At 41.3% G+C, this 23,449-nt stretch overlaps 1 protein-coding gene across 1 annotated transcript in view; it reads right to left on the bottom strand.

Moving 5' to 3' along the window:
- Nucleotides 1-310: 310 nt before the first annotated feature.
- LOC128664195 (aldo-keto reductase family 1 member B1) overlaps nt 311-23,449 on the bottom strand; it is a 64,312-nt gene continuing 41,173 nt past the window's right edge. The window contains exons 4-10 of the mRNA XM_053718960.1: nt 18,108-18,185; nt 17,532-17,654; nt 15,512-15,618; nt 15,137-15,218; nt 14,577-14,660; nt 13,652-13,734; nt 311-848 (exon numbers count right to left, since the gene is read on the bottom strand). Of these exons, the coding sequence (XP_053574935.1) occupies nt 806-848; nt 13,652-13,734; nt 14,577-14,660; nt 15,137-15,218; nt 15,512-15,618; nt 17,532-17,654; nt 18,108-18,185 (600 nt within the window). The 3' untranslated portion in view covers nt 311-805. The remainder of the gene's footprint in view (nt 849-13,651; nt 13,735-14,576; nt 14,661-15,136; nt 15,219-15,511; nt 15,619-17,531; nt 17,655-18,107; nt 18,186-23,449) is intronic.

Below are 23,449 nucleotides of genomic sequence, written 5' to 3'. Positions count from 1 at the left end.
CAGTCAAGCTCTAAATTCACTGCCTCTTTTTGCAGTCACTAGTCAACTTTACATGGCAACTCGTTAAGAGTCACACATTGTAGCTAGTTGCTACAATGCAGTATGCTTCCTTATGCAGGTCGTACATCAGCCGCTCTTATAGGAGGGAACACAAATATCCTTTGTGAATGAATGAATGGATAGGTGGAAAGTGTCAGTTAATTATGCTGCTGAGCAACCTCATATCAGACGGCACAAACAAATCAGTGAAAACAGTGTTTTTATTTAATGAACCAAGTCTACCTTAAATAAAGCTAAACCATAAAAAGAGTTGACAAAACAGATGTTTATTATGATTTAGGACCGTCACATAACTCATTAGTCGTAGGGGATAGGTACAGAGTTTCAGGAGTGCTGCCAAGTAGTACAGAACCATTGTTTTATTGACCTTGCTTGATTCAGAATTGAACGTCTTGTGCAAATAATACATTTACTGCTACAAGAAAAAAAAATACTTATGGTTTATTAAACAAGCAATAATTAAGGCACAATTGGAGTTGAATATGAGGTTTGGTGTAAAACTCTCTTTCTATAGTAACTATTTACACATATTCAAAAGAAACGTATAAATTTGTTCCAATAGTGAGTGTAATTATATATATATATATATATATATATATATATATATATATATATATATATATATATATATATATATTCTGGTTAGTTATAATGTAAACTGAAAACTTAAACAAAAAAAACATATCAAAGTGTAAAAATGCAAACAAGACTGAAAAAAACCTAGATAGATTACTGGAAATCCTGCTTAATATTCTGCAAGAAATGGATAATCCTTGTGGTGTTTGGCCCTGTAGGGGGGGGGGGGGAAGAGAAATAAAATGTATATATTAAAAAAAAGCACACGCAAAAAAACACGACAATTTTTCATATTACAGTACAAAATAAAGCACACACTAAAGCATGGATTAAAGCATGGATTAACATATTCGAATACCCATGGTTCCCAATTTATTGGATTTATCAACATAAATCCTTCTGGCTCCAAAACAAAATCTGGAGTGCGACTCCTTAGTATTCTCGGGAGCTTCTACATTTGCAAACAAATCTGCCTTACACTAATCAGTACAATGTTAAACCTAAAAAGCATTTTTTTTTTTCTAATTAGTTCAGAATTGGGAGTAAGGAATTCAGTACAGGTTATTATCTATTTAACCCTAGTCCTCAGCTACCTTTTAAAGAATTCCTTATCAAAGCATAGTTGAGTAAACATTTAGGGCCAGATAACAATTGGAGCGCTGATTAACGCTCCCGCTCGAGTGTCATTTGCGCTTGAAGTAAACTGTGGTCGCTGAGCTGCGCTCATATTAGTTAAAAGTAAACTTGTTTCGCTTGCGTGCTAACTAGATGTGCTAAAAAAACAACACGAAGTTAGAATATTGAGTGCATGTTCATGAATTCCCCCACAGAACTAAAATACATTTAAAAGATATAGTGTTATGATGAATGTAACTATACTTTGCAATGTATTTTTGATGTGTTTTGTGCAACTTTTTTATTTTGCGAAACAGTTAACCAGAGCTCTGAAGTCACAGTAATCATTCTAGCACAAATCGCAAATGTGTTCAAGCTATCGCGTTTACTTTAAACTCATAATACCAGCGGTAAGCACAAATACATGTGAGAAACCCCTTATCACTTGCGCAAACGTTTACACAATCAATCTAATCTGACCCTTAGAGTTTATAATATAACTAGACTTTCATTATTTATATAAAGATAACAATAAAAACAAAATTTATGCTTACCACATAAATTACTTTCTTTCCTGGCAGGGAGAATCCACGACTTAATTCCTTACTGTTGGGAAATACAACACCTGGCCACTAGGAGGCGGCAAAGACACCCCAGCCAAAGTCTTAAATATCCCTCCCACTTCCCCTATCCCCCCAGTCATTCGGCCGAGGGAATGAAGAAAAGTAGGAGAAACATCAGGGTACAAAGGTGCCAAAAGAAAAACAAAAAGGGAGCCGCCCCATAACTTACGGGTCGGGGACTCTTCCCTGCCAGGAAAGAAATTAATTTATCTCGTAAGCATAAATTTTGTTCTCTTTCCATAAGGCAGGGAGAGACCACAACTTCATTCCTTACTGTTGGGAAAATACCCAAGCTCCAGAGGACACTAAAGGAATAACGGGAGGGAACAAAAGAGGACTCTAATCTGAGGGCACCCCAGCCTGCAAAATCTCTCTCTAGAAACCTGCTTTAGCCGAAGCAAACACATCAAATTAAGAAAAAGTATGTAAGGAGAACCAGGTAGCTGCCTTACAAACTGATCCATTGATGCTTCGTTCTTAAAAGCCCAGGAAGCTCTACTGGAATGAGCCGTAATCCTCTCGGGAGGCTGTTGTCCTGTCGTCTCATAAGCTCAAAGACAGGGAAGACATAGTGGCCTTCTGACCCCTACATTTACCCACATAGGATGACAAAGATAAATATTGTCGTAACACCTTAGTAGCCTGAAGGTAGAACTTCAAGGCACGAACCACATCTAGATTGTGAAGCAAACGCTCTTTCGCCGAAGGATTGAGACACAAGGAAGGAACAACAATCTCTTGATTAATGGTGCGATCTCATACTACCTTAGGAAGGAAAACTAACTTAGTACGTAAAACAAGGGGGGGGGGTGCTGTCACATTGCAAGGCAGAAATCTGGGAGACTCTGCAAGCAGAGGCAATAGCCAATATATACAAAATCTTAAGATAACAATTTAATGTCCACATTATGCATGGGCTCAAAACGGAGCCTGCTGCAACACACGAAGAACAAGATGGACACTCCATGGTGAAGCCATCTTTCAAAACACAGGCCTGATCCTAGTCAGGGCCTTAATGAAGGACTGCACAGCTCAGCTAATCTCTTGTGCAGCAACACCGATAGGGCCAATCTCTGTCCCTTCAGGGAACTAGCAGATAGAACCTTATCCAGTCCATCCTGGAGAAAAGATACAATTCTGGCAACTTTAAGCCAAGAAAAACTACGCTACTCACACCAGTGCAGGTAAGTCCGCCACACTTTATGGTAGATGCGTAGAGTAACTGGCTTACGAGCTTGAATCAAAGTGTTGATGACACTCTCAGAGAAACCTATCCTGGCTAAGACTAAGCATTCAATCTCCACGCACTCAGCCTCAGAGAATCTAGATTTTGATGAAGGAAGGGACCCTGTATCAGCAGGTCCTTGCGACAAGGAAACCTCCATGGGAGGAGATGAGGACATCCCCACCAGATCCACAAACCAAGTCCTTCGTGGCCAGGATGGAGCAATTAGAATCACTGATGCTTGCTCTTGTTTGATGCAGGCCACCACACAAGGGAGAAGAGGTAATAGAATAAAGATATACGAGTCTGAACCTTCATGGAACCGCTAGGGCATCTATTAGAACAAGGTGAGGAAGACCGTAGCACTTAAGCGTGCATCCACTGTTGCCGGAACTATAAACCCCCTCAGGGAGAGTGTAAAGGTAAATGTATTTGAAACACCCGGAGTGCCGTAGCAATTGGCGGTGGGGCCGCAAAGGATCAAGCGCAAAAACTGGAGGCAGGCACTACACATAAAGCCCTTAAATTAAAATGCCAAAAGTTTTATTAGTATAAGTTAAAAGTCCATTTAGCAGACATGGCAGGACAATTTAATTTTAATTTAAGGGCTTTATGTGTAGTGCCTGCCTCCAGTTTTTGCGCTTCATCTATTAGAAACGCTTGAGGATCCCTCAATCTCGACTCGTACTTGGGTAGTTTGGCATTGAGACGGGAGGCCATGAAGTCCATCTCCGGCATCCCCCATCTGTTGCATATCTCTGCAAAGACCTCGGGGTGGAGAGACCATTCCCCCAGGTGAAAGGATTGCCTGCTGAGGAAGTCTGCTTGCCAGTTGTCCAGACCCGGAATGTGGATTGTTGACAGAGTACAGTTGTGGGCCTCCGCCCAGTCTAGGATTTGAGATACTTCTCTCATCACTAAGGAACTTCTCATTCCTCTTCGATGGTTGATGTAGGCTACCGTAGTTATAGTGTCTGATTGGAATCTGATACACTGGGACGAACCCAGGAGGGGCCAAGCCTTCAGAGCATTGAAGATAGTCCGAAGTTCCAAGATATTGATCGGAAGAGTAGACTCCTGAGTCCACAGCCCCTGTGCCTTCCTGGCACCCCAAATGGCTTCCTAGCCAGATAGACTGGCGTCCGTAGTCAATCTCCCAGGATGGTCTCAAGAAGCATGTGCCATGGGACACTTGATCTTGACAGAGCCACCAAGAGAGCGAGTCTCGACAGGCTGTCCAGAACTATCTGTTGTGACAGATCGGAATTTTGTGGTTCCATTGTCTAAGCATGCATAGCTGTAACGTCTGAGATGGAATCTGGCAAAGGGAATGATAACCATACAAGACACCATAAGTCCAATCACTGCCATACACTGGACCACTGAAGGTCTCAAGGAGGCCTGGAGGGCAAGACATGCTATTAGCTTGCAACGTCTCTGATCTGTTAGAAAGATCTTCATGGACACCGAGGCTATAACTGTGCCCAGGAAATTCACTCTGGTATTCACAGTAAGCTCTTTTCCAAGTTTATCTTCCATCCATGTGACCGAAGACGACTTCGAAGTTCTGAGTGATCCCGTGCTAGATGAAAAGATGGTGCCTGTACCAAGTTATCTCCAGGTAAGGAGCTACTGCTATACCTCTGGTTCTGGCAACTGCTAGAAGAGCCCCCATAACCTTCGTAAATATCCTTGGAGCAGTAGCTAAGCCAAACGGATGTGCTATGAACTGGAAGTGTTGATCCAGAAAGGCGAATCTCAGGAACTAGAAATGTTGCCTGTGGATCGGAACGTGAATGTATACATCCTTCAGATCTATGGTAGTCATAAATTGTACTTCCTGAACCAGGGGAAGGATTTATCTTAGTCTCCATCTTGAAGGAGGGGACACTTAGAAATGTGTTTAGGCACTTCAAGTCCAGAATTGGACCACAAAGAAGTTTGAATAGAACCCCAGACCTCTTTCTGATGCAGGTACCGGGACAATTACTTCAAAGAGACTAGATCCAGTACACAACCTAAAAAGGCTGTCCTCTTCTCTGGTCTTGTAGACCGTCTGGCAAGTAGGAATCTGCCCCTGGGCAGATGAGATTTGAATCCTATCCGGTATCCCTGAGATACGAACTCCAAGGATCCTGAACATCTTGAAACCAAGCGTCTGGGAAAAGCGCCAATCTGCCCCCTACTCTATCCGATCCTGGATCGGGGGCCGCCCCTTCAAGCCGATTTGTTATCGGCGGGCTTCTTTGTCTGTTTGGACTTGTTCCAGGACTGAGCAGGCTTCCAAGTGCTCTTGGGCTGCTCAGGTTTGGATGAAGATTGAGACTGCCGTCCCTTAGGTCTGTTCTTATCCTGAGGTAGGAAGGCACCCTTCCCTCCAGTAACCGTAGAGATAATGGAGTCCAGACCTGGTCTTGAAAGGAAGAAAAAGGAGTCTGGATTTAGAAGTCATATCCGCAGACCAAAACTTCAACCAGAGAGCCCTGTGGGCTAGGACCGCAAAACCTGAAGCCTTAGCATTCAGGTGAATAATCTGCATATTCACATCACAGATGAAAGAATTAGCTACTCTTAAAGCTTTTATTCTCTCCTGAATATCCTCGAGGGGAGATTCCACCTCGATAAGTTCTGACAGGGAGTCGCCTCAGAAGGTGGCGGCACCGGCCACTGCTGCCGCCGGTTGAAATAAAAATCCTGCGTGTTGGAACAGTCTCCTTAGGAAAGTTTCCAACTTCTTATCCATAGGTACTATCTCAAGAGGGATAGTACTACGCTTAGCTAGCGTAGGGATGGAGCCCCATAGTTCTAATTGAGAGTCAGCGACCGGGAACTATTTTTTTTTTTTTTTGCTAATAATGTTTGCCATACGAACTCAGGTAACTTAGCCTCTGGAACCTCTAGCGTAGACAGGACCTCCTTCAGTAAAAAATGAAGATGTTCAATTTTAAATCTAAAGGAGGGTTTAGTAACAGAAGTATCACCCTATGACACCACAAAGGTTAACTCATCCTCGGATAGCTGGGACATACAAGCTAGATCCGATAGGAAATTAGATGAATCTGAAACAGGAGAATTGCGTTTAACCTTTCTCTTATGTTTCCCAGAGATCGGTAGGGCACTCAGGGCCACTGACACCAATGATTAAACTGTGCATAAAGTCCGCAGGAAAAAGGCCCCCTCCAGACGCAGAAATAGCTGTGCCCCGGGGAACTGCATGTGAAGCGGTTAGGGTAGAAAGGGTAGTAATCTCTCGGTTCACAGAATTCTGAGAGGTTGATGGCTCAGAGGGACTAACAGCTCTAGGGTTAATAGCAGATTTAGCTCCCTTCTTAGACTTTAAAACAGTAACCAGGCAATTGGAACAAAATTGAGCAGGCGGGTAAACTACAGCCGCCTCACAATATAAGCAGGAATTATTAAGCACTACAGAAGGAGTGGAACCTTCTAACATTATCAGGGTCCTCCATATTAGGTATGTAATCCCACAGTAGAAAGAGAAAAACCATACAAAAATAAAGAGTTTTAAATATAAAAAGGCACCTTTACAAAACCAATGGCTGGGGCACTCACCTCCTCATAGACCCAGACAAGTTGTCAAGAAACGCTCCTCAGGAGTGCTGTCTGCAGCAGGATCGTAAGGAAGTGAATGAAGCCGCACCGGTCACATTGTGCGCAAGGCAGGACCTCCCCTGCTATGAAAGTGCGCAACACTATTAGGAGCTGCACAACTCACAAAAGAGAAAGTGAAACCTGCCTGTTCCAGCCAAAAAGTACAGTCTAAATGAGCCCTAAAAACGTTCTTCACAAATGTTAAAGCAGTATATAAACTCTCCAAACTGTTCCCAATAAACTACAACTGAAGAGATATTAACCCTCGATCCTACTGAGGTATAGAGGAGTCACACTGTGATCCTATATAAGGCGTCCCTGCTATATGAAAATAACAGACTTACCCTCCAGGATCCGTGCTGTGGAACAGATACAGCCTCTCAAGTGTGAGAGCCTTGTAACGGTGCTCTGACAGGGTCCCGAGTGTGGAAAAACCAACAGTGTAACTCGTCAAAACTGATTGCTCAGGAGTTGTTAGATAGACAGTCTGGATGGCTTTGCAGAAAAACTTTCCCTGCATCTCCAGATTCTAACTTTCATTAATACTCTCACTGAGAGATTTATACGATTACTTAAAACTCCAGTCCTCTCTTGAAGGGAACGTACCTGCTAAGGACTATCCGAATCTTCTGACACTTCTCTGCCATCCTTCTCTAGTGATGAGAGGCAAAGAATGACTGGGGGGGATAGGGGAAGTGGGAGGGATATTTAAGCCTTTGGCTGGGGTGTCTTTGCCTCCTCCTGGTGGCCAGGTATATTTCCCAACAGTAGTCGTGGACTCTCCCTGCCTTATGGAAAGAAATTATATAAGAAAATTTATGCTTACCTGATAAATTTATTTCTTTTTTGACACGATGAGTCCACTGATCATCTCAATTACTAATGGGATATTCACCTCCTGGTCAGCAGGAGGAGGCAAAGAGCACCACAGCAGAGCTGTTAAATAGCTTCTCCCTTCCCTCCCACTCCAGTCATTCGACCGAAGTTAGAAAGAGAAAGGAAAAGCAAAGGTGCAGAGGTGTCTGAAGTTTACACTAACCCATAACCGGTCTAAAAGAACAGGGCAGGCCGTGGACTCATCGTGTCAAAAAAGAAATAAATTTATCAGGTAAGCATAAATTTTCTTTTTTTTTTTTTAAGACACGATGAGTCCACGGATCATCTCAATTACTAATGGGATTCAATACCCAAGCTAGAGTACACAGATGATACGGGAGGAACAAGAGAGGGTACCTAAACGGAAGGCACCACTGCTCGAAGAACCTTTCTCCCAAAAACAGCCCCAGCCGAGGCCAAAGTGTCAAATTTGTAAAACTTTGAAAAAGTGTGAAGAGAGGAACAAGTTGTAGCCTTGCAAATCTGTTCCACAGAAGCTTCATTTTTGAATGCCCATGAGGAAGCAACAGCCCTTGTGGAATGAGCTGTAACCTTTTCAGTAGGCTGCTGTCCAGCAGTCTCATATGCAAAACGTATGATGCTCTTCAGCCAAAAAGAAAGTAGCCGTAGCTTTCTGTTTTACGTTTTCCCGAGAAAACCACAAATAAAGAAGACTGACGAAAGTCCTTAGTCGCCTGCAGATAAAACCATGGTATGGACCACATCCAAATTGTGAAAAAGTCTTTCCTGCTTAGAAGGATTAGGACACAAAGAAGGCACAACAATCTCCTGATTAATGTTCCAATCAGAAACAACCTTAAGAAGAAATCCTAATTTTGTACGCAAAACTACGGAGACTCATACTGTAATGCTGATAGTTGAGAAATAAAACCTTCCAAGATAGCAACTTAATATCTAAGGAATGCATAGGCTCAAAAGGAGCCCCTTGAAGAACATTGAGAACTAAATTACGACTCCATGGAGGAGTAACTGGTCTGAGCACAGGCCTTATTCTAACCAAGGCCTGACAAAAAGACTGAACATCTGAGACATCCGCCAGACGTTTGTGTAACAGGATAGACAAAGCTGAGATTTGACCCTTTAAGGAACTTGATAAACCCTTCTCCAACCCTTCCTGGAGAAAAGACAAAATTCTAGGAATCCTAACTACTCCATGAGTAGCCCTTGGATTCACACCAATAAAGATATTTACGCCAAATCTTATGGTAAATTCTCCTAGTTACAGGTTTACGAGCCTGAATCATGGTCTCTATGACCGAATGAGAAAAACCTTGTTTGGATAAAATCAAGCCTTCAATCTCCAAGCAGTCAGCTTCAGAGACACTAGATTTGGGTGAAGGAAGGGCCCCTGAATCAGAAGGTCCTTTCGTAACGGAAGTCTCCAAGGAGGTAGAGACGTCACCTCCACCAGATCTGCATACAAAATCCTTTGAGGCCAGGCCGGTGCTATGAGAATCACTGAGGCCTTTTCCTGTTTGATTCGAGCAATTACTCAAGGAAGAAGAGCAAGAGGAGGAAACAGGTATGCTATATTGAAGGCCAAAGGGACCACCAGGGCATCTATCAGCTCCCCCTGGGGATCCCTGGATCTCGACCCGTATCTTGGCATTCTGCCTGGATGCCATGAGATCTAACTCTGGCTGACCCCACTTGAGGATTAGACTGGAGAACACTTTCGGATGAAGTTCCCACTCCCCCGGATGAAAGGTCTGCCTGCTCAGGAACTCCGCCTCCTAGTTGTCCACCCCTGGGATGTGGATCGCCGACAGGCAGCAAGAATGGGCCACTGAATTATTTTGGTTACTTCTGTCATCGCTAAGGAACTCCTCGTTCCTCCCTGATGATTGATGTAACCACTGAAGTTATGTTGTCCGACTGGAACCTGATAAACTTAGCCGAAGCTAACTGGAACCAGGCCAGGAGAGCATTGTAGATCGCTCTCAGTTCCAGAATGTTTATAGGCAAAAGGGACTCTGCATGAGACCATATTCCCTGAGCCTTTAGGGAGCCCCAGACTGCTCCCCACCCTAGAAGACTGGCATCTGTTGTCACAATCACCCAAGACGGGAAAGATGATCCAGAGACAACCACCAATGAAGAGAATCCCTTGTCTCCTGCTCCAATAGAAGCCAAGGGGACAAGTCTGAATAATGTCCGTTCCATTGTCTCAGCATGTTCAACTGCAGAGCCCTGAGATGAAAGCGAGCAAACGGGATGATGTCCATTGCCGCCACTATTAGTCCGATTAACTCCATGCACTGAGCCACTGAAGGACGAGGAGAAGACTGAAGGGCTAGACAAGTATCGATAATCTTTGAATTCCTGACTTCTGTCACAAAAATCTTCATAGACAGAGAGTCTATAATGGTTCCTAGGAAGGTCACTCGTGTGTGGGACTAAGGAACTCTTTTCTAAATTCACCTTCCAGCCATGGGATCTTAAGAAGAACACCAAGTCCGTGTGAGATTTTGCTAGCTGAAAGGATGGCGCCTGAACTAGAATGTCGTCCAGATAAGGCGCCACTGCAATGTCTTTTGAACGAAGCACCACCAGCAGCGATCCCAGAACCTTTGTGAAGATTCTGGGGGTTGTAGCAAGACCGAAAGGAAGAGCCACAAACTGGTAATGATTGTCTAGAAAAGCAAACCTTAAGAACTTGTGATGATCCCTGTGAATGGGAACATGCAGATACGCGTCCTTTAAGTCCACTGTTGTCATAAATTGACCCTCTTGGATCAGTGGAAGAATGGAACGAATAGTTTCCATCTTGAAGGAAAGAGAAACTTGTTTAGACTCTTGAAGTCTAGAATAGGTCTGAAGGTTCCCTCTTTTTTGGGAACCACAGATTGGAATAAAATCCAAGTCCCCGATTGAATTGGGACGGGAACAATTACTTTCAGAGCGGAGAGATCTTCTACACAATGTAAGAACGCCTCTCTCTTTGTCTGGTGTGCAGATAATCTTGAAAATCAGAAACCTGCCTCTGGGAGGACAAAATTAACTCCAGTTTGTATCCCTGAGACACTATTTATATAGCCCAGGAATCCTGGACGTGCCGAACCCAAGCTTGAACAAAGAAGGAAAGTCTGCCCCCTACCAGAGCCGGTCCCGGATCGGGGGCATGACCTTCATGCTGACTTGGAATCACTGACTGGTTTCTTGGACTGCTTTCCCTTGTTCCAAGACTGGCTGGGTCTCCATGTAGGTTTAGCCTGTTCCTGCTTAGAGGAAGAAGAGATTCCTTTGAAATTTCAAAAGGAACGAAAATTGCTGTCATCCTTTTTGTTTATTTCTTTTATCTTGAGGGAGAAGATGACCCTTACCTCCCGTGATATCAGAAATAATCTCCTTCAGCTCCGGGCCAAACAAGGTCTTCCCCTTGTAAGGAATAGCTAGGAGCTTTGACTTAGAAGAAACATCTGCAGACCAAGGCTTTAACCATAAAGGACCTGCAGGCTAGGATAGAGAAACTGGAAATTTTAGCTCCCAATTTAATAACTTGAAGGGAAGCATCCGAAATAAAGGCATTAGCTAGCTTAAGAGCTTTTATCCCGTCTTGGATCTCATCCAAAGAAGTTTCTGTCCTGAGGGCCTCCGACAGTGCGTCAAACCAATATTCCGCCGCACATGCACACAGCCGGTTGCCACTGCAGACCCTGGTGCACATAAATCTTGAGTAACCTCTCTAACTTCTTATCCATCAGATCCTTAAAGGCACAACTATCCTCTATGGGAATAGTAGTTCTCTTAGCCAAGGTGGAAACAGCTCCTTCTACCTTAGGAACAGTTTGCCAAGCCTCTAACTGAATCGGCTATTGGAAACATCTTCTTGAAAATAGGCGAGGGAGAGAAAGGAATGCCCAATCTCTCCCACTCCTTAGCAATGATTTCAGAGGCTCTCTTGGGGACTGGAAAGACATCCGTAAAGGAAGGAACCTCAAAATATCTGTCTAGTTTACTAGACTTCGGAGGGACAACCACCACCGTGGAGTCACCATCATCTAGGGCAGGGGTGTCCAAACTTTGCTCTCCAGAGGTTTTGGAACTACATTTCCGATGATGCTCAGCCAGCATTTTATCTAGCTGAGCATCATGGGAAATGTAATTCCAAAACCTCTGGAGAGCAAAGTTTGGACACCCCTGATCTAGGGTAATTAAAACCTCCCTAAGTAAAAGGCGAAGGTGGTCTAATTTAAATCTTAATGATACCACCTCTGAGTCCGTCAAAGGCAAGATATCTTCTGAATCGGAGACTTCTCATTCAGACGCTAATGCGTTAACCTCCTCTTCAGGTCGTTGAGAAGATACCTCCGAAATAGCCACAACTGCATCAGAGACCTCGCTGACTGCTGGAATGGCCTTCCTCTTGCATTTGCCCTGCAACATTGGAAAGGCAGACAAAGCATCAGAAATAGTAGAAGACATGAGAGAGGCTATGTCCTGTAATGAAATCCCAGAAGGGACTACAGCTGAAGCGCAGGGCACTGCTGGTGTGGGCGGTAATTTTTGGGACGCTTGGGAAGAAAGCTGCGGCATATATCCGGACTCTTGGACAACATCTGCCTTAGAGGAGATTGGCTCTGAAAAAATATTTTCCCTATAACTCACAGTCCTTTCAATACATGTAGGACAGAAAGGGATTGGTAGATCCACATTGGCATCAAGACACAAAGCGCATGTAACATATTGCACACCCTCTTGGTCCATATTTGTTCACAATTTTTCAAATAATTAAAAAAAAAAAATAATCAGAATTATTGGCAAATAAGAATTATAAAAAAACGTTACGGTCCCTTTAAATACAAACGGATTTCCTTTCTACTGCAAAGCGTCAGATTACCTTTTTAAGCAAAAAAGATAGTTAATTTTACTCCCCAAAGAACCTCTGCACCTCAGCAGCCTGCTGAGGTGCTCCTACCGTGCTAACCAGTAAACGGATCTCACAGATGAGCCGTTCTGTCACTCCTATGTTTTCAAGCTTCTCAAAACCGGGTATACCATGTCTGTATTAGAAGCCCATGAAAACTGTTACATGCAGCTCTAGAACAGATCGATAATTCCCCCAGACTAATGTCGCACTGATCCTCTCACAACAACAGCGCTGTGTAAGTGGTGCGCAAAATCTCATCGAGAAAACATAGTGAAAATACCGGAGCCATCCTTAACTTGTAATTTAAGCAGTGTAACTCCAGCCGCAGTGCCTGCTATATACAACTGCCCAAAAACTTTTTCCACATGAAAGCGCAAAATGTCCCAACATAAGAGTCATCTTCCATAGAGCCCCTTATGTTTCTAAGTGCTAAACAAATATCCTGAGTCTCCTTGTGCCCCAGAAAGGTAGCACTTACCTTAACTTCTGCCTGGCAGCTCCCAGGCTTGAGAGTTCCTCTCCCTCCCATTGGCCTGAGGATGATGAAATTCTGAGTCAGTAAGTACCTCAGACTGAAGGATATAGGGCAGCACACACATGGGAGGCGCAGTGAGAATTATGTCCCACAAGTTCCCATTACTTTAAAGCCAACAAAGCTCTACTGTAGAGACTGATATGGACTAAGGCTACACCCTAGGAAAAAGCAGCACACTCTGGCACTACTTTAAAAATAATAAACTCTTGATTGAAGAATCTAAAACTAACACCTCACTTTGCCTACGTTAGTGATAGGAAGAGGTAAAGAGAATGACTGGAGTGGGAGGTAAGGGAAGAGCTATTTAACAGCTCTGCTGTGGTGCTCTTTGCCTCCTCCTCATGATGACCAGGAGGTGAACATCCCATTAGTAATTGAGATGATCCGTGGACTCATCGTGTCTTAAAAAATAAATATATATTTTTTTTATTAATGAGACAATAGCTATGTATCAATCATCACTGTATTTCTAGTGTTAGTGTATATTATAACTTTAGCTGAATATTTATTTAGAGTCTACTTAAAAACTCAATTAAGCCTTTTAAAAGTTTTTTTTATGCATATGTCAATATAAACATACAGACATTCTGCAATTTAAATTCTATATTGCTCAGTTTAGCATCAATGTACACAATACTTACGATGACAGTGCACACACTCTCCAGCCTCTCTCAAAGCTAAAGATTGTGTCCATCTCCTCAGGGGACAGCTCAAAGTCAAACACCTACAAAAGCAAGAATCCATTAGGACAAACTTAATTGCTGGAAGTTATGGAAATATACATATACATATGAAAGGAAGATACTGAAAAGTTTTGCTGTTAAAATGATGCCAGATAAAGGATATCGGTGTTGGAAAGATGACATTCAAAACAGTAGTACTAAATCATGTAAATAGAACATATTTGGATTGTGATATTGAGTAGTTTTTACGACAGCATTTGAATATGACACTGAGGCTTTAATGCAGAGTGAACAGGTCACAGGAGCATAATTACATTGGTTGTGTACAGCAGTGCATTGCTAATTCATTTAAAAGTATTTTGGTAATGTGTTTTACCTTTGCAAATATGTTTATTTGAAAAGATACAGCAGGTTATGTAACACGTGGCACATAAGTGTGCAGATGTTGGACACACGTGCATGTGAAATTGGCAGTTTCTGATATCTTATGAGAGCTACAGTAATACTGCACATATTTACATCTTGATTTAGACAGAGCAAGCAATTTAAAACACCTTTTCATCTGACATTAACAAATTTGCTTTGTTCTATTGATATGCTATGTTGAAGTGTAAACTTAGGTAGGCTCAGGAGCAGCAATGCACTACTGGGAGCTAGCTGAACACATCAGGTGAGCCAATGATAAGAGGCACATATGTGCAGCTACCAATCAGCAGCTAGTTCCCAGTAATGCACTGCTGCTGATACCAAGAGGACAAAGCACATTTGATAATAAAAAGTAAAATTGGAAAGTTGCCTGCTCTCTCTGTTTTTTACTTTAATCCTGCATTTTATCACAATCATAAAGTTTGAGGTCTCATCATTGTGAAGAGTTCAGCTTTACCTGGAAATTCTCTTCAATTCTCTGTGGAGTTACAGATTTTGGGATGACAACAACGTTCCTCTGGATAGGGAAACGGATCAGTACCTACAGGGACAGAAAGTCAGCTCAGATGCATCTTTTGCTCATTGGTCAATTCCCTTAAGAGACAGTTCATAGACTTTCCTGGTCGTTAAGACATAAATGCCAGTTGTAAGGACCATTCCAATTAAAAAAATGACATGCACTTATCACTGACTCTAGTTAACTAGGTGTCCTGTGTGAGAGTTGTAAGATGTGGATCAATTACACAAAATTATAATTAAATACACTCCAACAGATAAAATGGATCATTAGGAATAAATTAAAGGGAGAGAATTTTAGGGTAAACTGTACCTTTAATATAACAATATTGGTTATGCAAAGCTAAGGAATGGGTGGTAAATAGGGTTGCCAGCTCTGCCATGTTTTCCCCTACACTTATGAGTTACACATGCTGCAGGTTAAGCACGGGGTACACGTATTATGCCTCTGTGCAAGAACGCACAATAACTTGGCCATTACACAAAGACTCTCTCACATACCTGGGCTGAAGTTTTCTTGTGCTTTGCAGCAATGTCTTTGATTTTTGGCTCATCAAGAAGAGATGGATCTTCCGGTTTGGCCCTAATACCCATAAAATAAAATGCAAGAATGTTTAGATATGGTCTTTAAAGTTGGCATCTAAAATAATCAAACTGATGATTGACACAGAAATAGCATTTTCCCTCACTCAAGATCTGTAACCATGTATTGCAATATCTTATACGCTTTATAGGGTCTGGTGATCAGAAGTAAATTTATCTTTGAGAAGTCATTCAGAAGTATTTCTCGCAGTCCCAATGAGAATAAGATCTGCAGATGGGTTTATAGGGCCATATAATAATTTATTCTAATCCGTAACCCATTTTCTTTCTTACCAAGGACGATCTGGGGATCCCAGAGGACTGTACGCAGTGACCACAATTCCTTTGGACTCGCAGTAAGATATTAACTTCTTCTGAGTCAGGTACGGATGGCATTCAATCTGAAATTGCCCCATACATTTAGTTATTAAGATGGAAACCGTACATGTATTAGATTTCCTGAAGCCAACATGACAAAATCCACTTAAAATTTAGTTACTGCTACAGAATCTAAACATTATGACATTTTAAAATGTATTCAAACAATATTATGAATTTAATATGTATTTTTTTGAGCTCATTTAGATACATTTATCATGTGGAATTATGCCAATTTGTTAAGAACAAACCTCAAAATCTTTCTCTCTCACTAAGTCAAGCGTGAGCAGGCAGGCTTGGGGTGCAAGTATTCACATGCAAGTGCAACTGTTCCCAGACTAAAATTCACAAACAACCTGGGCAACTAAAGTCACATGTTCAGTTAACATCATGAGATCTCCAACTGCTTCATCCCTAAAAGAGCCTTCAGATGTTATGCTGAGTAAACAGTGCATTTAAAATGGTCTGTATTTTGTGCATCTCAATATATACAGGAGTGTGTTTCTTATATATGTATGTGTAATGTATACACACACACACATATTAAGGTTGAACACTCACTGTTTACACTTCCACATTAAAAAGGGATACTAAACACCTGGTAATTACAAGACATTTATGTTGTCTTACTATAAAACATATCAGCCAAATCCAAACATTTTAACAAACACCGTTTGCTGCAGTTGTTTTTCAATAGCTAATCTTGACCCACCACTTGCCTCATTTGGGAGGAGCCACTCTAGTCATGAGTCTGCAGTTGACAAGGCTAGCCACAGTCATTATGTTAGTATAAAGTGCATGGTTTTGCAGTTATCCGTTAAAGGCAATTAGTGAAATATGTGTAGCAGGACTAGCCTTGAGATGTCTAAATTAGCTGAAAAGGTGGCAAAATAAAAACGACTCTGCAATATTCTGTCATTATTTACTATGCATAACTAAACCTTTTAAATTACAATTGAAAGAGGTTTACTTTATCCTTATTAGTAACAAGCAGGTAATCTGCCACACTTAAATGTATCTTTTGTAGAATTGAATATTCCTTAAAGTGTACAGATTTAAAATATATTCACTTATGAAGTTAAATATGTTACATGGAGCAGTTTAGCCCAAGAACTAAAAAAGGTGTTACGTTTCAGTTTGCTCATGACAATTTAATGAATGTGCAAACCTATGCCATGATGTAGGAGTGTGGGCAGTGCTAGCTGTGGGATTAAGAAAACCTATACAGGTTTGGTATCTATAACCTCAGGAGATGTGAAGAGTTGTAGTTTACTCCCTTTTCTCTTTCTTCCTACCATGCTCAAAAATCTCCTGAAAATCTGCAAGGAGGATTAGTAATACTATTAGTATTAGGTCTGTGGAGTAATCCAACATTGCAAAACCAGGCATTGGTGATTCTCTGTTCAACAAGTAGAGACAATCATTCTGTATATTTAGTAATTCTGTGTCAATTGTGTCACCAAGGTGATAAATACTAAGCAAAAAAATGTAAGTTTCACATGAATTGTTGATCATGTAAAAATTGTCAACAAAAGTGAAGCTTACATACTTATTGGCTGACATAGGAATCAAGCAACTGACTAAAACATTGCCAGATCGTTATGGAATACTGTAAAAAAACAAAAAGCTTTAAATCTGAAGCCTTTCCATCTTGCAGAAAATCATTTCTTGCCTTTAGAGTAACTCAATTTGTGTTGCGTACATTTTTTGTTTATTATTAGTGGCTCTTTTTTGGCATTTGGATTAAAATAATTTTTACTGGAGAAAAAAAAGAGAAAAAAAAAAAAAAAAATACATGAACTAGGACAATATGGTCAATATCTTGATTTTTAGACATGTTAACCTCAAAAATAAATTTGCAAAACATAGTATCTGTATTTTAAACTTTGGATATTTTCTGTCATTATAAAAATATAAATTCAGATACATTACTGACCTGGTTAACAGCGGGTTTGTATTTTAAGCCTGGCTTATTCAGGAGTTGCTCAATCTGATCATGGTTAAAGTTTGAGATACCAATTGCTTTCACTTTTCCAGTATCCACCAGTTCTTCCATACCCTGTGGGACAAATAAAAGATGTAACTCAATATTGCAGGGTGAACAACTTTCAGATTTTTTTATTTATTTTTTGCACTTCTGGTACAGTTGAACAAAGTGTGTGTGTGTGTGCGTGTCCACATGGTATATAGATACACACACAGTGGACAAGACTGTGTGAGCGTGAGATAATGGTCTATATATTAATCATTAAAAAATTTTTTTAAAAAAATCACAGATCAGTCCACGCAGAATAATACGTTTAACCCCCAATGATCAATGTACCCTGTACGTCGCGCAGACGTTAAGGGGTTTACTAGCTCAGCTTTACCAACAGCGGTTAAACTGTGATAGCACTGCATGCCTCAGTTCAGGAGGCATACAAGACCTACACTGTTTCCAAGGCCACATAAGGGGGTATGTGAAAGATCAACTCTAAGGATTGCATAACAGGTATTCATTTTATATACAGACCTCCCACGTAGCCAAAAAATTTGTGTCACTTGCAATCACCATTCCTTGTTCATCGTTGGGGAATAAAGCATCACCAGCCTGCAAAGAAATGAAACCGTCAACATATGGCAAATGGTGCAAATGCTAGATCAGTATTTTTATTTATTTTTTAATACTGGCCACAATCAGCATATTGTCGCATTAAAATTATTTATTTCAAAGACTAGGGTATGTATGTATGTATATATGTATATATGTATGTATGTATGTATGTATATATATACACACACACACATACATACACACACATACATACACACACACAAAAACAATTCAGGTTACAGTCTGATATCGGAGCATCTGGAGTTCCAGTATCCCATGTTTTATTTTTATCCCTGTAAAATCAGATGTCCGTGTCACTTGCAGAGTGACTCCTTAATATAAATGCTGTAGCAATAATCAGTCCCTGACTCACTACTGCAAATAGAATGACAGGCTAGATGTGGAAAGAAATGAACTGCCATCACATTGTAAATTAGGCAAATACATGGGACGGGTGCAATATTGTTGTAGATTGCATTCTTTAGTATACAAGCCCAACTCAGTTATCCAATTAGTTTCAAGCTAAAACAAAATCCTTCTAGAAATGAAAATGTAAACCGTACCAATAAAAACTAACCTTAGCTAATAAATTTCTTTCATTCTTGACATGAGTCCACGGATCATCATTAAAGGGACATTAAACCCACATTTTTTTCTCTCATGATTCAGATAGAGAATACAATTTTAAACAACTTTCTAATTTACTTCTATTATTTAATTTGCTTAATTCTCTTGATATTCTTTCCTGAAAAGCATATCTAGATAGGCTCAGTAGCTGCTGATTGGTGGCTGCACATATATGCCTCATGTGATTGGCTGACCCATGTGCATTGCTATTTCTTCAACAAAGGATATCTAAAGAAAGAAGTAAATGAGATAATAGCGGTAAATTGGAATGTTGTTTAAAATCGTATTCTCTGTCTGGATCATGAAAGAAATTTTGGGTTTAATGTCCCTTTAATTACTGTTGGGAATATCACTCCTGCCCAGCAGGAGGCGGAAAAGAGCACCACAGCAAAGCTGTTAAATATCTCCTCCCTTCCCTCCCACCCCAGTCATTCGACCAAAGTAAAGGAGAGAAAGGAAGAAACAAGGTGCAGAGGTGTCAGAAGTTTATAACATACTAACACCCTGTCTAAATAACAGGGCAGGCTGTGGACTCATCGTGTCAAGAAATAAATAAGTTTATCAGGTAAGCATACATTTTGTTTTCTTTCTAATGACACGGTGAGTCCACAGATCATCATTAATTACTGTTGGGAATCCATACCCAAGCTAGAGTACACAGATAAGGGAGGGACAAGACAGGAAACCTAAACGGAAAGCACCACTGCTTGAAAAACCTTTCTCCCAAAAGAAGCCTCAGCCGAGGCAAAAGATTCAAATTTATAGAAATTTGAAAAAGTGTGAAGAGAGGACCAGGTTGCAGGCTTGCAAATCTGTTCCATAAAGGCTTCATTTTGAATGCCCAGGAAGAGAAAACAACCCTTGCAGAAAGAGCCGTTACTCCCTCGGGAAGCTGCTGTCCAGCAGTTTCATAGGCAAAGCAAATGGTACTCTTCAGCCACAAAGTAAAAAGGAAATTTATGTTACCTGATAAATGTATTTCTTTTACGATATGACGAGTCCACGGATTTCATCCTTACTTATGGGATATCGCCTCCTGGTCAGCAGGAGGAGGCAAAGAGCACCACAGCAGAGCTGTATATATAGCTCCTCCCTTCCCTCCCACTCCAGTCATTCGACTGAAGTTAGGAAAAGAAAGGAAAAGCCAAGGTGCAAAGGTGACTACGTTTAACAAAATAAAGACCTGTTTTAGAAAATGACAGGGTGGGCCGTGGACTCGTCATATTGTAAAAGAAATAAAAATTTATCAGGTAACCATAAATTTCCTTTTACAATATATGACGAGTCCACGGATTTCATCCTTACTTATGGGATACAATACCAAAGCTATAGGACACGGATGAAAGGGAGGGACAGGAACCTAAATGGAAGGCACCACTGCTTGAAGAACCTTTCTCCCAAAAACAGCCTCGGACAAGGCAAAAGTATCAAATTTGTAATATTTGGAAAAAGTGTGAAGAGACTAATTGCAGCCTTGCAAATCTGTTCAACAGAAGCATCATTTTTAAATGCCCATGAGGAAGCCACTGCCCTAGTAGAATGAGCCTTAATTCTTTCAGAAAGCTGTTGTCCAGCAGTCTCATATGCAAAACGGATTATACTTTTCAGCCAAAAAGAAAGGGAGGTAGCCGTAGCTTCCTGGCCCCTACGCTTTCCGGAAAAAAACAATAATGAAAGATGATTGACGAAATTCTTTAGTCGCCTGCAAGTAAAACTTCAGGGAACGGACCACGTCCAAGTTATGTAACAGACGCTCCTTCTTAGAAGAAGGATTGGAACACAATGAAGGAACCATAATTTCCTGATTAATATTTTTGTTGGAAACAACCTTAGGAAGAAACCCAGGTTTGGTACGTAACACTACCTTATCGGAATGAAAAATAAGGTAAGGAGAATCACATTGTAGAGCCGAAAGGTCAGAAACTCTGCGAGCAGAATAAATAGCAACCAAAAATAAAACCTTCCAAGATAATAACTTAATATCTATGGAATGCATAGGTTCAAACGGAACCCCTTGAAGAACCTTAAGAACTAAATTCAAACTCCAAGGAGGAGTAACAGGTCCAAACACAGGCCTGATCCTAGTCAGAGCCTGACAAAAAGGACTGAACATCCGGAATATCTGCCAGACATTTGTGTAGCAAATAGATAAAGCAGAAATCTGTCCCTTTAAAGGAACTTGCGGAGAACCCCGTCTCCAATCCGACTTGGAGAAAAGGACAAAATCCTAACCTTACTCCATGAGTAACCCTTGGATTCGCACCAATAAAAAGATATTTAAGCCATATCTTATGGTAAATCTTTCTAGTAACAGTGCCTGAATCAAGGTATCAATGACCGGCTCAGAAAACCCTCGCTTAGAGAAAATCAAGCGCAGTCAGCTGTAGAGAAATTAGATTTGGATGAGGGAAGGGTCCCTGAATGAGAAGGTCCTGCCTCAATAGAATCTTCCACGGTGGCAGAAAGGTCATGTTCACTAGATCGGCATACCAAGTGCTGCAAGGCCACGCAGGAGCGATAAGAATCATTGAAGCCCTCTCCTGTTTGATCCGAGCAATCACCCATGGAAGGAGATCAAACGGTGGAAACCATAAGCTAGGTTGAACGACTAAGGCACTGCCAAGGCATCTATCAGTTCGGTCTGAGGATCCCTGGATCCGTATCTCGGGAGCTTGGCATTCTGACGAGATGCCATAAGATCCAGCTCTGGTCTGCCCCATCTGAGAATCAGAGTGGCAAAGACCTCCGGGTGGAATTCCCATTCCCCCAGATGAAACGTCTGTCTGCTCAAAAAATCCGCTTCCCAGTTGTCCACTCCTGGGATGTAGATTGCTGACAGATAACAAAAGTGAGCCTCCGCCCACCAAATTATTTTGGATACTTCCGCCATCGCCAAGGAACTCCTTGTTCCTCCCTGATGATTGATATAAGCCACAGTCGTGATGTTGCCCGACTGAAAAACGGATGAATTTGGTCCATAGCCAACTGAGGCCAATCCTGAAGCGCACTGAAGATTGCCCTCAACTCCAGAATATTTATTGGAAGTAGAGACTCTGACCGAGTCCACAGACCCTGAGCCTTCAGGGAATTCCAGACTGCTCCCCATCCTAGTAGACTGGCGTCCGTTGTCACTATCACCCATGAGGGTCTGCGGAAGCACATCCCTTGGGACAGATGATCCTGCTACAACCACCAAAGAAGAGTCTCTTGTCTCCAGATCCAGATCTATCTGAGGAGACTAGTGATGCACCGAAATGAAAATTCTGGACCGAAACCGAATCCGAAAATCCGGGATGCACTTGGCCGAAAACCGAAACTGATACCGAAAATGTATTTTTTCAAATTAATCTTTTTTATTTTATTTTTTTGCAAGAGCCAATAAAAAAAAAGCCCACCCTTTTATTGAAAGTAACACACTAAAATTGGACAAAAATATCTTAAAACAATAATATGCTACACAATAATTTTACCAAGAAAATAAAAAACAGGCAAAAAATAATGCCATTTTTGGCCAAAATGTTTCTGCGACCAAAATTTTGGTGCATCCCTACTTAAAACCATTATAAATATCAATATACTGTATTATTCTTCATTTAGTGCTATGTAACAGAATCATATTTAACAGGGTTTTTTTACCATTATCCAAATAAAGTATAGTCCTAGAAAACTCATTATATGCAGAACAGTAATTCAAGTAATAAACTTAAAAAGCAGCTCTAGGCTAGCATCAAATTTGAAACATGCTATACAATAATTTTACCGAAAATAACAGGCAAAAAAAACGAAAAACGAAATAGCCAAAAATGCCATTTTCGGCCGAAACTTTCTGCGGCCGAAATTTCGGTGCATCCCTAGAGGAGACAAATTTGCATAATCTCCATTCCACTGACTGAGCATGCTCAGCTGTAGAGGTCTGAGATGAAAACGAACAAACGGAATGATGCCCATTGCCGCCACCATCAATCCAATTACCTCCATGCACTAAGCCACTGATAGCCGAGGATTGGACTGAAGGGATCGGCATGTATTCAGAATCTTTAACTTAATGACTTCCGTCAAGAAGATTTTCATAGACAGAGTCTGAGTTCCCAGGAAAGGAACCCTTGTCTTTGGAATTAGTGAACGCTTTTCTAGATTCACCTTCCACCCGTGAGTCCTTAGAAAGGATAGAATCAAGTCGGTATGAGATTTTGTCAGCTGATATGACGCCGCCTGGATCAGAATATCGTCTAGATAAGGCACCACTGCAATGCCCCGCAGCCTGAGAACTGCTAGCAGAGCCCCTAGAACCTTTGTAAAGATCCAGCCCAAGGGAAGTGCCACAAACTGAAAATGTTTGTCCAGAAAGGCAAACCTCAGGAACGTGTGATGATCTCTGTGGATAGGAATATGAAGATAAGCATCCTTTAAGTCCATGGTAGTCTTATATTGACCCTCCTGGATCAATGGAAGAATTGTCCAAATGGTCTCCCATCTTGAAGAATGGAACTCTGAGAAATTTGTTTAGACTCTTGAAATCTAAAATGGGTCAGAACGTTCCCTCATTTTTGGGAACCACAAAAAGATTTGAGTAAAATCCCTGCCCCTGTTCCTCTTTTGGAACGGGACGAATTACTCCCATAGTGGAGAGGTCT

This window comes from Bombina bombina, chromosome 6, assembly GCF_027579735.1.
Source record: "Bombina bombina isolate aBomBom1 chromosome 6, aBomBom1.pri, whole genome shotgun sequence".
Taxonomy (NCBI): domain Eukaryota; kingdom Metazoa; phylum Chordata; class Amphibia; order Anura; family Bombinatoridae; genus Bombina; species Bombina bombina.
This window is presented reverse-complemented; position numbering and strand designations above follow the sequence as displayed.